The sequence below is a fragment of the Diabrotica undecimpunctata genome, chromosome 6 (assembly GCF_040954645.1).
Source record: "Diabrotica undecimpunctata isolate CICGRU chromosome 6, icDiaUnde3, whole genome shotgun sequence".
Classification (NCBI taxonomy): Eukaryota; Metazoa; Arthropoda; class Insecta; order Coleoptera; family Chrysomelidae; genus Diabrotica; species Diabrotica undecimpunctata.
The window spans coordinates 110,825,189-110,840,391 of record NC_092808.1 but is presented as its reverse complement, the minus strand read 5'-3'; the positions used below and the strand labels follow the sequence as shown (position 1 = coordinate 110,840,391).

Below are 15,203 nucleotides of genomic sequence, written 5' to 3'. Positions count from 1 at the left end.
TATATGTGTCTGATAGATTTGAAGAAAGCGTTTGATAGAGTGAGAATTCGGGACGCGATACATTTATTATATGAAAAGGCCATTATATATCACTGATCTTTATTTTGAATATGGAGAATTTGAAATTGGCCATTAAAATAATGATTATGATCTAGACGGTGAAGTGCGTACGTAGAATCTGTTTTTCTATTATAGAAAACCCTGTTATGTTCTGCTATACGTTTCGTAAATTCTCTACACCACTTTCTACACCACTGTCTAAGTGTTTTTTATTTTGGCCTATTACTCACTGTTATTCTTACCCGTTGTTCAACTTTCGCATATATATATATATTAATAAAAACAGGAGCCAAAAGAAAAAGCATTTAATCAGTGATGTATATAAACTTTCATGTGGCATCACAACTTACATGCTGAAAAAGTTACATTGGTAAAACTGGTAGAACCTTTAACAAACGTATAGCAGAACACAAAAGGACTTTCAATAATAGAAAAACAGATTCTCCGAAGGCACTTCACATTCTAGATCATAATCATTCTTTTAGTGACCAATTTAAAATTCTGCATATTCAAAATAAAGGCCTTAAGCTATTTTTATTAGAATCTAAAAAAATTAACAAATTAAAAAATGCAGATATAATTCTGATTGACCAGCTTGAGACAAACAGCTCTCCCCTCTACAACTTATCAAGTTAAAGACTATAAAGTGTAAACTTGATATAGTAAAAATATATCACTTGAGAAAAGCACTTTCCCTAAACAGCTGTTAGCCCAGTCTGGTTAAAAAAAGGTAGAAAATTTTTTCGCAGATATCTGAAGCTTATAGGTATTCTTGATATAAAAAAATGATATAAATATTGTTTATGTAAAATATAAGGGAAAACACTTATAGACAAAAAATAAAATTGTGACCATAAATCATACTTAAAAAAAAGCAAGGTAAAAATACGAGTACTTTTTTATCTATTCGTCATCTAGTAACCACCACTTATGTCTTAAAAGCTTCAGATATCTGCGAAAAATTTTACCGTGAAATCGATGATTTTTGCATAACCAGACTGGGCTATGTAGTGATAAGCTGAAGTGTTGAAACCAAAAGTTTTTAATGTTTTATTAAATCATGTAGGTACAAGAGTAAAAATACATATACAGTGATTAAATAAGTAATTAGTGCTTATCTACAATTGAAAAAGACTTTGGGCGAATTTCTACTAACCAACCAGTACTCGTACTTTAAAGATACGTTAACGTACTAGTACTCTCTACCAAATAATCGCCCATAATGAATTTTCTAAACAAACACTCTTTCGACCATTTTTTGGATAAAGCACGTAGGTTCCGTTATAAACTTACACTCTATTGTCCATCCAATCTCCGAGTTCAAGTTCCAGAAATCCTGCTTTCTGTAACGTGTACATTTGTGGAATCAGTCCCCCAAGTTTATGTAAATGACCACATACATAAACCAATCCTTGTTTGTGTCTGCCAAGTATATCTCTAACATTGTCGTCAGAAGTGCTTACTATGCAAGAGGTAGGAAAATGTCCGAAATATATTGTATAGTTGTTAGGACTGGCTTCAGTTTTATCAATAAGAGCATTGATTTCGTTTATTTCTACATCATCAAGTAAGCCTATAAAATTAAATGGCCTTTTTGGACCTAAAAGTATAAAATATTAAATGAACATTAATATTTTCGACATTCGAATTAGGGAACAAATATAAATCATTTTTACCAAATGTAATTTGTTCCCTAAAAAAACCTACAAAATGATGTCTGGTAAACCTTGATCCAATAGGATCCACTTCGCTCATATAATTATTTTATTGCACTTCGCGCGTAACTCTCATAGTTATACGGTTCTAGGCGTTCAGCGCGTAACGGCGTGCGCACTTTAAAACTGCTTTATGGCATTAAAAAATATATTTTGACATACTTATGATACATAGAATTCTTCGTCTTGGATTATAAAATACGATTCTGTGTAACTTGCTTTACTATAATCTAAAGTTTTAAACCTTATAAACAAATTATGCTTTTTTTATTAAAAATATCTGTTAATAATATTGTTATAACTTTGTTATAAATAATATTTCGATTATAATTAAGGTTTAGTTTTTATAGATGGTAGTATTTTACTCAAAATGCAGCTTACAAGTGAAAAATCGCCTAAAGGACTAAAGTTTTTTTTAAAGGGACAAATTATATTTTGTAAAAATGATTTATATTTGTTAGTTTACGAATTATAATTATTTAAACAATTAAATTGTTTGTAACAAACTCCCGTCACTTTCGACAAAAAAGCAAGTTCGAAATTCGAATTCAATGGTTAATACACAAGAATATGGACTACGTAAGCTCTGACGTCACAATGGGCGGAGCTTTTAAAAACCTTTTCTAATTTGTGTGTATTTGTCCCATAAGAAGTTGGAAATATTGTTTTTTTAATTGTTTGAAGAACAAATAAAGACTTTTGGTTATGAACATTCATTCTGTGCGATTGGTATTAAAAGTTGTTCTCTTAATTATTTTTTACTGTACTTCAAGGTATTTTATTGTTGTTTTTATAGGGGGTATTTCAAAATTATTCAATAAATCATTGAATTTATTTACGAATTTAAAAAATATTTAAATTAATGTTTTATTCTTTTTTAAGTGCTAGTGATTTTATGCCTAAAAGACTAAATATATTCGTTTTCTCGTAGTGTAAATAGTTAATAGTAGCTTTGTTGTCATTACCAAAAAATTCAGTGATACTGGATATCTTTAACAAAATAATAAATAAAAAATAATAAAAAAACATAATAAACTCAAAAACTATTACAACATTCAAAAACATTTTTTTAAACAATCATTATAGCAATTTGATAGAAAGGTTTCCACAGAATGATATATTACAACTTAAACTACGAGAAAATGAATATGTTTAGTATTTTACAGGATAAAATCACTGGCAACGAAAAAAGAATATAATATTAATTTAAATATTTTTGAACTTCGTAAACAAATTCAATGATTTATTGATTTATTTTGAAATAAATTGCATTTGTTTATGTTTGCAGTGTAAGTCCAGTCCCAACCTCAGAAATAAAAAAAGTAACATTTAGTGAATTCCAGGTAACTTTTTTTGTTGAACTTTTAAATTAAAAATAGACATTTTTTTATTAATAATTGCTTTCATAACAGTTTAAGAAATTGTAATAATAAGAATTATAAATGGTAGGGTGTGGCCTAGGTGTCATATCAATTGTTCTCAAGTTTAAGAATTTAGTGTTGACATCTGACAGCTAGTTTTATTTTTGACATTTGGTAAATACCTAATCATAAATTGAGATCTTTCTTTTTGTTTTGTTTTTTAAAAAAGGTTAACCTCTATGTATAGTCCCATTTAAAACGATATTTTTCATTTGTAATAATTTATTTCTGCTACAAATGATCGCCCAGTAACAATTGTAAGTTCTTGTAGTATCTCCAACTTCTAGAGTTTGTAAACGGATATAACACAGTAAGTTTGTTTTTGATATTTTGTATTTTATTGTTATTATTTATATTTGTTTGTGGTGAGACAACAATAAATGTGTAATTTTTTCCCTAAATCATTTTTTTTATTTCTTTAAAAAAAGTTTCTAACCCCTTTTTGTATATTTTAGGAAGGAAGAGCCTTTCTTTATCTAGCAGGAAGATTCTTCTAAGCGGGGTCCATTTTAAATAGCTTGAGAACCTTCTTGTGTTTTGTTTGTCTAGGAGACTCATGTAAGTACCCCTTTTGTTTCTTTTTAGTAGTTACCCCATTCCAGCCCCCTTGCCACTCACTTTTCCACGATCCAGCTCTCCAGAGAAACCCTGAGTAGCCGTTCGCAACGTTTCGATTTGTTTTGCTTGCTCTATGTCTAGCCCCATAATTTCTGTCCCCAATTTTGAACCCCTTATAGTAATACCCTATGTGGTAGGCAAAATAATCGTTACAACCTGACTTATCCTTTACTTTGCGAGTATTTATCTTATACAACATGTACAATTTCTGTATGAGAACTGAGCTAATACGAGAGACCAAAGGTTACAAGTTTTATGGCTGCTACTACTAAAAAAATCTAATTTATTTTATATAACATTTTACTGCTCTGTTGTGCCAATCAACGCTGCTTAACAGTTTTCGATCGATTATTTTATTGAAACCTACGAAATATATATGTATCGTATTCATACAGTGAATATATTAACAAACAAGTTTTAATGATTTTTGTTTAATTTTTTTGTGACTTTACCAAGATTTACCAAATAATTAAAGTTATGCCTTTGCAAGAACATATTGTTAATAGAAAAATAAGGTTTCATCACACATATCGTTGAAAAATGATTCATGTTATCTAAAAACTGTCATCGACTTAGAAATATGTACTGCGGCCTGCGATATCTGTGAAGATTGTATGACTATCAAATTCATACTTGTCATCATATATTACATTTTTATTTGATAGTTAAAAATTAAATGATCTGGTATTATTTAATATCTTAGTGGGAATTACAATTTTTAGGTAAATGGTCAATTCGAAAAAATGTTATTTAAAACATGCAAACAGTTTATGTAATCTCAGTGCTTATATTATCGTTGTTATACGATATATTTAGTATCGTCTGTTTAAGTTCGATTGCTTTGTCTGTGTGTCTTTGAATGTGTTACTGTTATATTTAAAAGAATTTAAAATATTAAAATGATGGTAAAAATTATGTAAATATTGCCTTATTTAAATATTTATTTTAACACGTTAAACACTTTGCAGTGAAACAATGAAGTTTTCCAAGTAGGATCTTTTAAATTTAAAGTCTCTTCATCGTATTGTAATGACCTCATAATTATTTATTGTTTGGTAAATATTATATTTTAATTAAATCATTATTTTTGATTTTCTTCTATGCTGAGCTTTTTATCAAGAATATTTTTTTTAAATGTAAGATAAATTTTTCATTTGTATAAAATTTTTTGGGGCACACTGTATATCATATCTCACCAAAAACCATTCCCTTATTCTTTTATTCATTAAATTGTTATGTCAATTATTTGAAACTCTTTTTTTAGATATTATACTAAAAATAGCCAATACAATAATGTTTGTAATGTCGGGTAAACTCCATCCTTTTCTGGCCGAATACTTTCTCTCTCTGCGCACTGGAAGCTCCGACTATTCACGAGATTCCTGTTCTACAGTATATATGTATTCTTGCCGAAGAAAAAAATTAAGCAGCGTCTGTCCTCTAAACAGACGCTACTTTATTTATGCACGTTGTTTACCCATAATCATATTTAAAGATTAAAAGAACGTTTTAAAATTATAATATGAAAAACACACATAGTTTAATAGTAAATTCATTCAGACTGTGGGATTATTAATTAAACAAACACTATGAAACGTGGGTTTAATTAATTTTACATACCTGGTTCCAAACATGCATCGATTGAAATAAATGTATATACAGTATTTGCCTTTTTGACTTGGTACATGTACGATCTTGGATGTACTTTTCCTTGCATTGAATAATTTGTAAAATAGTTATGCTTGGAAGATAACTCTGCCACGTTGAAATTATCTAAAAATGTACAATTTGTCAAAAAACGTTAATGGTACTTACTAATTAAAATTATTCTTTCCCAAATTGAATATTACTAAAAAATAGATTAGATTTTGAAGTGGTTTTGCTAAAAACTAGAAAGAATGCATAAAGAACTTAATAGAGGTTATCAGGACCATAGATTGTACAAAACAAATATTCTTTTGTATAAAAGAACATGATTAATTAAATGAAGAATAGTGAACCAGAGCTCTCAAATGAAGTGTTGACAAAGTTCAGAAACTTATTGAAGACGAACATCTGGATGATATTGCTGATTTGAACAGACATTCCAATTACTTCTTCTACTTCTTCTTCTCGTAGCACTACAACCCGGGGTGGGTTTTGGCTGACTGCACAACTTGCTTCCATCTTGAACGGTCGTCCATAATAGTTGGGTCAGTGGGTAGCCCCATTGTTCTTAAATCTGACCATATCTGACTCTCCATCGCATTCGTGGACGTCCTAAGGGCCTTCTTCCTGTGGGGGCTTCCTCCCATATTAGCTTGGCAAGGCGGTTATTAGGGAGTCTATGGACATCGCCAGCCCATCTTAGACGTTGAGATTTAATCTCTTGGACTATATCGCTCGCTTTATACATCTGCTTGACCTCAGCATTTGTTTTCATTCAGTATTGGTTGCTATGAATGTCGTGGTAAGGCCCAAAGATTCTTCTGAGGATTTTCCTCTGAAAACATCTAAGTTTTCTTTCAGTTTCTTTGGTCAGGGTCCACGTCTCACATCCATACATGAGCACCGGTCTAATCACCGTTTTATATATTCTAATTTTTGATCTTCGTGTTAGGCTTTTAGATTTAATAGTATTGTGGAGACTGTACATCTGTTTGCTGCCTGAATTCTTCCTTTAATCTCTTCCACGATGTCGTTATCTGCAGTGATTGTTGCTCCGAGATATTTAAAACTCTCCATATAATTCGGATTTAGAATAGAGTCAGTTCTAACGAAGTGTTGTTAACCTTCTAACGATTTTTATGTAGTTAATTGAAAAAATAAATTTGTATGTCGAAATGTCTGTAACAAAGTGTTCACAATAGCAAAACCAGAGGAATTTAAAATTTGTCAAGGAGTACGAAATTAGGTTTAAATCTTTGTATGTAGGTATATTTAAAAAACCCTTAGAAGGGCTACATCAAAACGTTTTCGGAATAATAATTCCATCATCAGGTTAAAAACAGGTTAACATGCCTGAGCCACCAAAATATTATGGTAAAACCCTTTACAAAAATTAAAGTTACCAAAAAATGTACATGTTGTTAAAAATGAATGATGTTTAATATTTTATTAGATTTAACTTCAGGCAACATATAACCATGCCTCACGTGAGTACCAGCGTCCGGAGGGTAGACCTCTTCAAACGGAATTCAGCTGGTAACTCAGTACGAAATGTACCCTAACACGTTTTAACGTATATTCACAAGAACTACTTAGCGAAGTACTTCTTCTTACTGCGTCGTCTTTCTTCGAAGGTTGGCGATCCAATTAGTTACAGCTACACGCGAAACAGCGGCTCTAAAAATCTCGTCGATGTTTTGCCGATCCAACGTCTTTTCTAATCAGTTGTAGAGGAGCTTTCACAGCCGTAAACAAGAATTGGGAATACATCACAGCGCGGTATTCGGATTCGCGTTTAGTCTCATGTTTAGATCCCGTCTGATGATTACAGATTACAACTAGGAGGGCTCTCGGCCTGACACTGCGACTTTTACAAATCTATTGTGCTTCCCTTTGTCTCCTTGCCTCCTTAAAGCTTCTCATCTAGCCCTATTCTCTTAATCAGCTTTCACAGCCTTTCATACAGACTAATACTTATGGTTTTTCCTCTCCGTCAAGTCAATACGACTCAAATGCTTATTGGGCATTACAGTGTCCAGTTAAAAGCCCCACCATCATCTTGATAGTATTTCGATTGTGGGCCAGTAAGTCATCTGTGAATTTTGATGAATGTTCTTTAATGAACTCTTTAGCCTGTCTTTGTCCTAGTGCATTTCTCCACCATTCCAAAGACTTTTCCTGCATCCAGTTATCAATAGCTGCTGTGTGTGTTTGGGAAAGTATTTAGTATATATTTACATATTTTGCTTCAATATTTTTATCACTGCATTATAATATGATCTTATTTAATATATTTAATATATATATATATATATATATATATATATATATATATATATATATATATATATATATAATATCTATTCTAATTACTTATTTACTTTAAAAGGTTACAGTATATATTTTTTATTCTTTAAGTAAATTATTCAGTCTTAAACAGGTTAACACATGGTAATCTGTTTTCAAGTTCAAAGACTTCACTTGTTAATTACCTCGAAAGCAAAGAAAACGTTTTACAATATCAAATTGTATACGCAAGCGATTGTTTTAAAACCCTGATGTAAGTGCTTTACTTTGTACAGATAACATTAATGAGTTACGCCAGGTATTTTCGCTATTTTAAATTAAATATTAAACCAGCGACCCACATAAATTTTACACAAAACTGTGTGTGTTCGCAATCCGAAAGCAGAACTTCGGGCCCGTTAATGGCGCACAAGCATTTTCTCGGGCCAGTTTATCATCCTTCTTATTGCCTACGCGGCCTTTGTGCCCTGGAACCCAGGATAGTGTCAATATATTCCGACATTCAGCCTGGGAGAGTGCATTTAAACACACGTTTTGAATCAACCTGCATAGAACTGAGGGCTTTTAGAGCTGCTTGAAATCGAAGTAGATCACGATTGAGTCATTAACGAAGCGAACATTCTGTTTAGTGAAGCATAGTAAACTGCAATATTGTGTTTCTAGGGCTGCCCAGCATAAGGCCTTCTCATTTTTGCCACTTTTTTTTAATATTAGATGATTTTCGGGAAATATACAGGACAAAGAATGGAAGGACTATTACAAGGAACTGTTAACAGAACAAAGACCACAATTCATTGGAAAAGAAAACAGGCGAAGACGAAGCAGATCCCCACAACAAGAAATAGAGATAACAGATAGGGAAATGAGAACGACCATAAAAGCAATCAAAAATAAGAAAGCACCGGGACCTGGAGGCATCTCACCTGAGCTTATAAAATACGGATCAAAAAAATTGCACCGGATGATACAATGGATATTTCACAAAGCCATAAATGGAGAACAACTCCCAAAGGAATGGACGGAGGCATATATGACATCTATATTTAAGAAAGGAGATAGAAAACGATGCGAAAACTATAGAGGAATAAGCGTAATATCATCAATAGGAAGATTATATGGGAAGATACTGTGAGAAAAGATAGAGCAAGCAATAAAAGGCAAAATCGGGGAGGATCAGGCAGGCTTCACGGCAGGAAGATCATGCATAGACCACATATACACATTGGAACAACTGTTGGAAAAGAAAAAAGCAAAAAATAGAGATATACATTTGGCATTTGTGGACTTGAGAAAGGCGTATGACTCTGTACCAAGGTCAGAACTATGGGAGGCAATGTACAAATTAGAAATACAGACGGAACTCATAGAAGCTACAAAAGCTCTGTATAAAGAAAATAAAGTGTCCATTAAAATGGGAACAAGAATCATAGGAGACTTCACCACAACAAAAGGGCTCCTGCAGGGTTGTTCCACATCTCCAACAATATTCAAAATATACTTAGAGAAAGCCTTGACTACAGGAAAAAGAAAATGCGAAGGCATGGGAGTACCGGTACGGAACGAATACCTATATACGTTAAGCTTTGCAGACGATCAAGTAGTGATTGCACAAGACCAAGACGACCTCAGCTACATGATGAAGAAACTACAAGAAGAATATACCAAGGCTGGCCTAGATATTAACCTCGCGAAAATAGAGTACCTATCTACAAGTGAAGAAGACATAGAAGATCTACAGATTGATGACAACGTAACAATCAAAGGAAAGGATAAATTCAAATACTTGGGGTTTATAATCACGAAAAAGGCAACAACAGAGGAAGAAATTACACAAAGATTAGGACAAACAAGAACAGCAATCCGACAACTTAACTCAGTATGGTGGGATAGACACCTAAATATGAAGACAAAAACACAGATTTATAAAACATTAGTGCGAAGTATTATGACATATGGGGCTGAAAATTGGATCATAAACAAAAAAAAAACAGCAGTAAGATAGTAGCAACAGAGATGGAATGCCTGCGAAGATGCTACAGAGTAACAAGAATGGATAGGAGACGTAATAACGAAATAAAGCAAAGAACGTCAATAGAAACAGACATACTAACATACATAGAACAAAAAAGACTAAAGTGGTATGGACATGTAAGAAGAACTAGTGACAGCAGATGGATAAAGAGAATAACCGAATGGAGCCCCATAGGAAGGAGGAAAAGAGGACCCGAAAATCCTGGAGGAACAAAGTAGACGACGCCATGAGTAAGAGAGGCCTAAACGATGGAGAATGGGACAACAGAGAGAGATGGAAACGGTTGAGCGAGGGAAGGCAGTGAACACTGTAGAATCCCTGAATATATATATATATATATATATATATATATATATATATATATATATATATATATATATATATATATATATGTTCGGATAAGTTTCCGCGGTCAGATAAATGAAAATTACTGAGTTCTCGGGAAGAACCGCGTTGAGAATTTAAAACTCGACGTTTCGGCACCCATTTTGGAGCCATTATCAAGAGGGATACGGTTCGGTTCGAGTTCGGGGTCTCAATCTGCCTACTCCCCTCACTCGAGACGTACCAGTATCGTGTTCTATATTGCAAGAACTGTCTCTCGGCACTGAGGTCTCAATCTGCCTTCTCCCCAGTGTCGAGTGACAACCGGTCTTACCCTGTGTCGCTGCTTTTATACTCGCTGTATGCGCGGGAACGGTATGCGCTGACGTGGTCTGAACTGACGTGGCCTGAGCGGTGTGGGCGGGAGGTCGCTGAAGAAGGGGTCGCCATGTTGCCGGCAATCGTTTCGCGTCATCGCGCGTGTTCAAGCTGTGAGGCCGTTTTTCGATTTCGATAGCTTCACGAATGATTCTCGCTTTTAATGAGCGGATGGGAGCGATGGTTTTTGCTTTTTCGAAATCTATTTTGTGGCCTGTCTGAATATGATGTTGGGCTAGGGCTGAAGTGGTATCGGAATGTTTGACTGATAGAGAATGTTCGTAAATCCGGTTATGGATTCGTCGGTTTGTCTGTCCTACGTATGTACGTGGGCAACTGGAACAAGGTATCTCGTAGACACCATGGTCTTCATTGGGGATTTGGTCTTTTACGGATCTAACGAGATTGGACAATTTGGAGTGAGTGGTGAAGATGGTTTTGATATTAAGAGGGATAAGAGTTCTACTGATCTTGTCAGTGACACCTTTAATAAAAGGTAGAAAGATTTTGGGTTGATCCGGCGGCAAGGTTTCTTTTTTGGATGGAATGGGGTTTAGAAGTTTTTGAATGCTTCTATTGATTTGGGTTTTGTGGTAGCCGTTTTGTAGGAGTGTTTGTCTTATTGAATTGATTTCGGATGACCTGTGATTGTTGTCGCTAAGTCTTATGGAACGGGAAATAAGAGTGTTGATGACTGAATTAAGTTGGGCGGGGTGATGATGTGACTGGGCATTGAGATAGCGGTTTGTATGAGTGGGTTTCCGGTACACGGAATAGGAAAAACTGTGAGGTGGATTTTTCTGAATAAGAACATCAAGGAATGGCAAAGACGCTTCAGACTCAACTTCCATCGTGAATTGAATGCTGGGATGTATTCCATTCAGGTGGGAGAGGAAGAGATCTAATGTGTCTTTACCATGGGGCCAAATGACAAAGGTGTCATCAACGTACCGTAACCAGCAGGTGGGTTTGAGATTTGACGAGGACAAGGCTACTGTTTCGAAATGTTCCATGTATATATCTGCTATTACGGGAGAGAGGGGCGATCCCATTGGGGCACCTTTGATTTGACGATAGAAACGATTTTGGAACGTGAAATATGTATTAGACATGCAGTGTTTTATAAGAGATAATGTGTCTTGGGGAATTTGATGTTTAGAGTCCAAGATGGAAATGGTTTCATAGATGGGAATGTTGGTGAATAAAGAAACAATGTCAAAACTGACTAGTATGTCTGAGGGCGAAATAGAAAAGTTTTTCAGAAGATCAATGAAATGAAAAGAGTTTTTGACAAAGGACGAAGCGTTTTCGGCTAATGGTTGTATGGATGAAGCCAGATGTTTTGCCAATTTCTGAGTGGGACAGTTGTATGCACTGACGATGGGTCTTAGGGGAACATTGGGCTTATGGATTTTTGGAAGGCCGTATATTTTTGGAATTCGGGATGATTTTTCTCTGGGTATAAGAGATTTTTTGAGGTCTGGAGATAGAGTAGACTTATTTATAATGGATTTGGTCGTTTTTTCTAGATATGTGGTTGGATCATTTGGGACATGTTTGTATTCTGTGGAATTCAGAAGTTCGGACATTTTGTCGAAATAGTTAGAAGAGTTGAGAATGACGGTGGCATTACCTTTGTCGGTCGGAAGGATGACGATGTCAGGGTTGTTGTAAAGTTCTTTGATGGCACGTCTTTCTGAAAGACTGATATTTGAAGGTGGGGGTTTGGAAGTACGGAGAATTCTGGCGACATCTTGTCTGGCAACTTCGGCTTGGTCGGAAGGAAGATGGGATACACGATACTGGTACGTCTCGAGTGAGGGGAGTAGGCAGATTGAGACCCCGAACTCGAACCGAACCGTATCCCTCTTGATAATGGCTCCAAAATGGATGCCGAAACGTCGAGTTTTAAATTCTCAACGCGGTTCTTCCCGAGAACTCAGTAATTTTCATATATATATATATATATATATATATATATATATATATATATATATATATATATATATATATATATATATATATATATATATATATATATATATATATATATATATGATTTTCGTTCTGTTTCTGATTTATCTTTCGTAGTGAAATCCCCAGAATTACTCGCTACATGACTTTCTGTACTATTCTGGACCTTCTCGTATAGAATTCATGCATATACTACACATTTTAGCTTTTATATTTGCAGGAACTAGAATTTTACATTTTAAATAGACTATTTAGAGTCAAACAAGAGGCAGTGTACTCAGAACTAGAGGAGATTAAGGTAGAATACCACATGAATCCGATATTTTACCTATTATATAGTATATATTAATGACATCCCTGAATTGGAGGGTATAATGGAGGGCTATTTCAGATGATAAAGCTCTATCTACCAATTGGACAAAATCCTGAAGAAGCTACACAGAGATTGAAAACAATTCTAGATCTAGTTCATATTAGTTATAGCCATCCGTAGTTTGGACTGTTTAAACTAAAATAAATGTAAAATTTATATTTTTAATTTAAAAAATTCTTCTGACGGATTTTTATTCATTTTTTTAAATAAGTATGAGCTTAATGATTTAATATAAACCTTGGATAACGACAACATAATAATAAATTTAAAAGCTTACCATGATTTCCTCTTATATCTAACCATAGCGTCCGATCTTTCATTCGCGTTTCTTTCAAGATATCCCTGTAATATTTCCATTCAGATTCATGTTGTTGTGAACCAATGGCATCTTTGGTTTTAGCATCAGTCAAATCCCCAGAGGCTAGCACTACACTGGGTTGTATCGCTCCTACAGTTAAATCACAGAATTCTCTAAATTCAGTTATTCTATTACGATCCTTAAAGATACTTATGTGTATATCCGATATCTAAAACAAAAATTTGATTCATAAGCACATTTTAAACTATTTTACAAGTCCCTGGGCCCTACAAATCCCCACATTACATTTAGTCCTCGTATACTATAGAATTTTTGTCTGCCATCCTATATAAGGTTTTAATTTGCGTCTCACAAATATTCAGCAGAGAAACACATTCGAATTGCATATAAAAATCTTCGAAAGAGAATAAACAAAAATAAATGTTTATTTACGCAACCAAACTGATCTCGGGATAAAGCAATCTTATTTTTACATCATTTGTGCTGTATATCTCATAAATTCCTACTTATCACTTTTACAATTACGTCTCAAAAAATATATAATCCAATTGTTTGTTTATATTGCCAGATGCCTCTACCGAGATATATTTATTGTCTTTCTCTTAATTCGTTCTCTCTGTTTCCCCATAGTAATTTTAAAATAATAACTGAGTTTTCAGTCAATATAGGCCTTAGATTGCTCCTCTTCGCGTGGTACCGCGGAGGAAACGTTTTCATAGACAGTTTTCCTCTGGACAGCGAGAAGAGTGGTTGGACCGGCGAAGTGGTTCGCCGTCGTTAGCGGCGGTTTACCCCACCTGTAGTCTGGAGACGATTTGCCAGAAATGTCTGGCACTAGGTGTTAAAAATAGTATGAAGTAACTTAAAGTATGTAATAACACCACAAGAAATAAAAATTAAGTTAGTGCAGTATGGTTCACATACAGTAATGGTGAGAGCAGATTTAATTACTATCTCTGTCCGTCATATCAACCTAGTCTATCCCAATTATTTGTATAGTATATATACCGCTTATATTCGTTACTTTTTGTCCGTAGCGCAGGTTACCTGTATATTTGCAAATATAATACATATATTAACTGTCTATAGGAAAAAAACTAGTTTACTGACGATATTTAACATTTCTGATCAGGACCTTCTTGGATATAAATAATAAAGTACGATACACATACATTTTTCTTCTTCTTCTTAAAGTTCCATCTCCTATCGGAGGTTGGATATCATAACGGCTATGGTCACTTTGTTGGCTGCTGCTCTGAAAAGTTGTAGTGAACTACAGTTAAACCATTCTCTAAGGTTCTTCAGCCAGGAGATGCGTCTTCTTCCTATGCTTCTTCTTCCTTGGATCCTTCCTTGCATAATAATTCTCAGCAGCTCATATTTTTCTCCTCTGGTTATGTGACCCAAATATTCTAGTTTTCTTCTTTTTATGCTGTTAATAATTTCTAACTCCTTATTTAGACGTCGTAGTACCTCAGCATTGGTAATCCTTTGAACCCACTGGATTTTTAATATTCTTCTGTAACACATTTCGAACGCTTCTATTTTTCTTATGTGTTGTTTCTTCAATGTCCAAGCTTCCATTCCGTATAGTAAGATAGAAAATATGTAACATCTTAGAGCCCTCAATCTAAGATGCAACTGAAGGTCTCTGTTGGTAAGCATTGTCTTCATTTTCAGAAATGCTTGCCTTTCAGTTTCAATTCGGACTTTGATTTCTCTGCTTTGGTCATTTTTGTCATCAACCCAGGTTCCCAGATATTTATATTTCTCTACTTTTTCTATTTGGGTTTGCTCTATCATTAATCTTTCATTTCCATGTTGCGTTTTTGAGACAATCATAAATTTAGTTTATCTCTTATTTATTTTTAGTCCGTATCTAATGCAATAATCATTAATTCTATTTACCAATTCTTGTAGCGATTCCGGGGTGTCTGCCATTATAACGGTGTCATCAGCGAATCTTATGTTATTTACTATTCTTCCGTTTACAGAGATTCCATCACCCAGATCCGCTATCGCTTCCTGGAATATG

At 34.1% G+C, this 15,203-nt stretch overlaps 1 protein-coding gene across 4 annotated transcripts in view; it reads right to left on the bottom strand.

Annotated features, from left to right (window-relative positions):
* The window catches only part of LOC140443719 (transmembrane protein 62-like), an 85,385-nt gene that overhangs the window by 38,043 nt on the left and 32,139 nt on the right, over window positions 1-15,203 (bottom strand). For all 4 annotated transcript variants that reach the window (XM_072535107.1, XM_072535108.1, XM_072535105.1 and 1 more), the window contains exons 2-4: window positions 13,127-13,376; window positions 5,435-5,587; window positions 1,354-1,660 (exon numbers count right to left, since the gene is read on the bottom strand). In XM_072535107.1, the coding sequence (XP_072391208.1) occupies window positions 1,354-1,660; window positions 5,435-5,587; window positions 13,127-13,376 (710 nt within the window). The remainder of the gene's footprint in view (window positions 1-1,353; window positions 1,661-5,434; window positions 5,588-13,126; window positions 13,377-15,203) is intronic.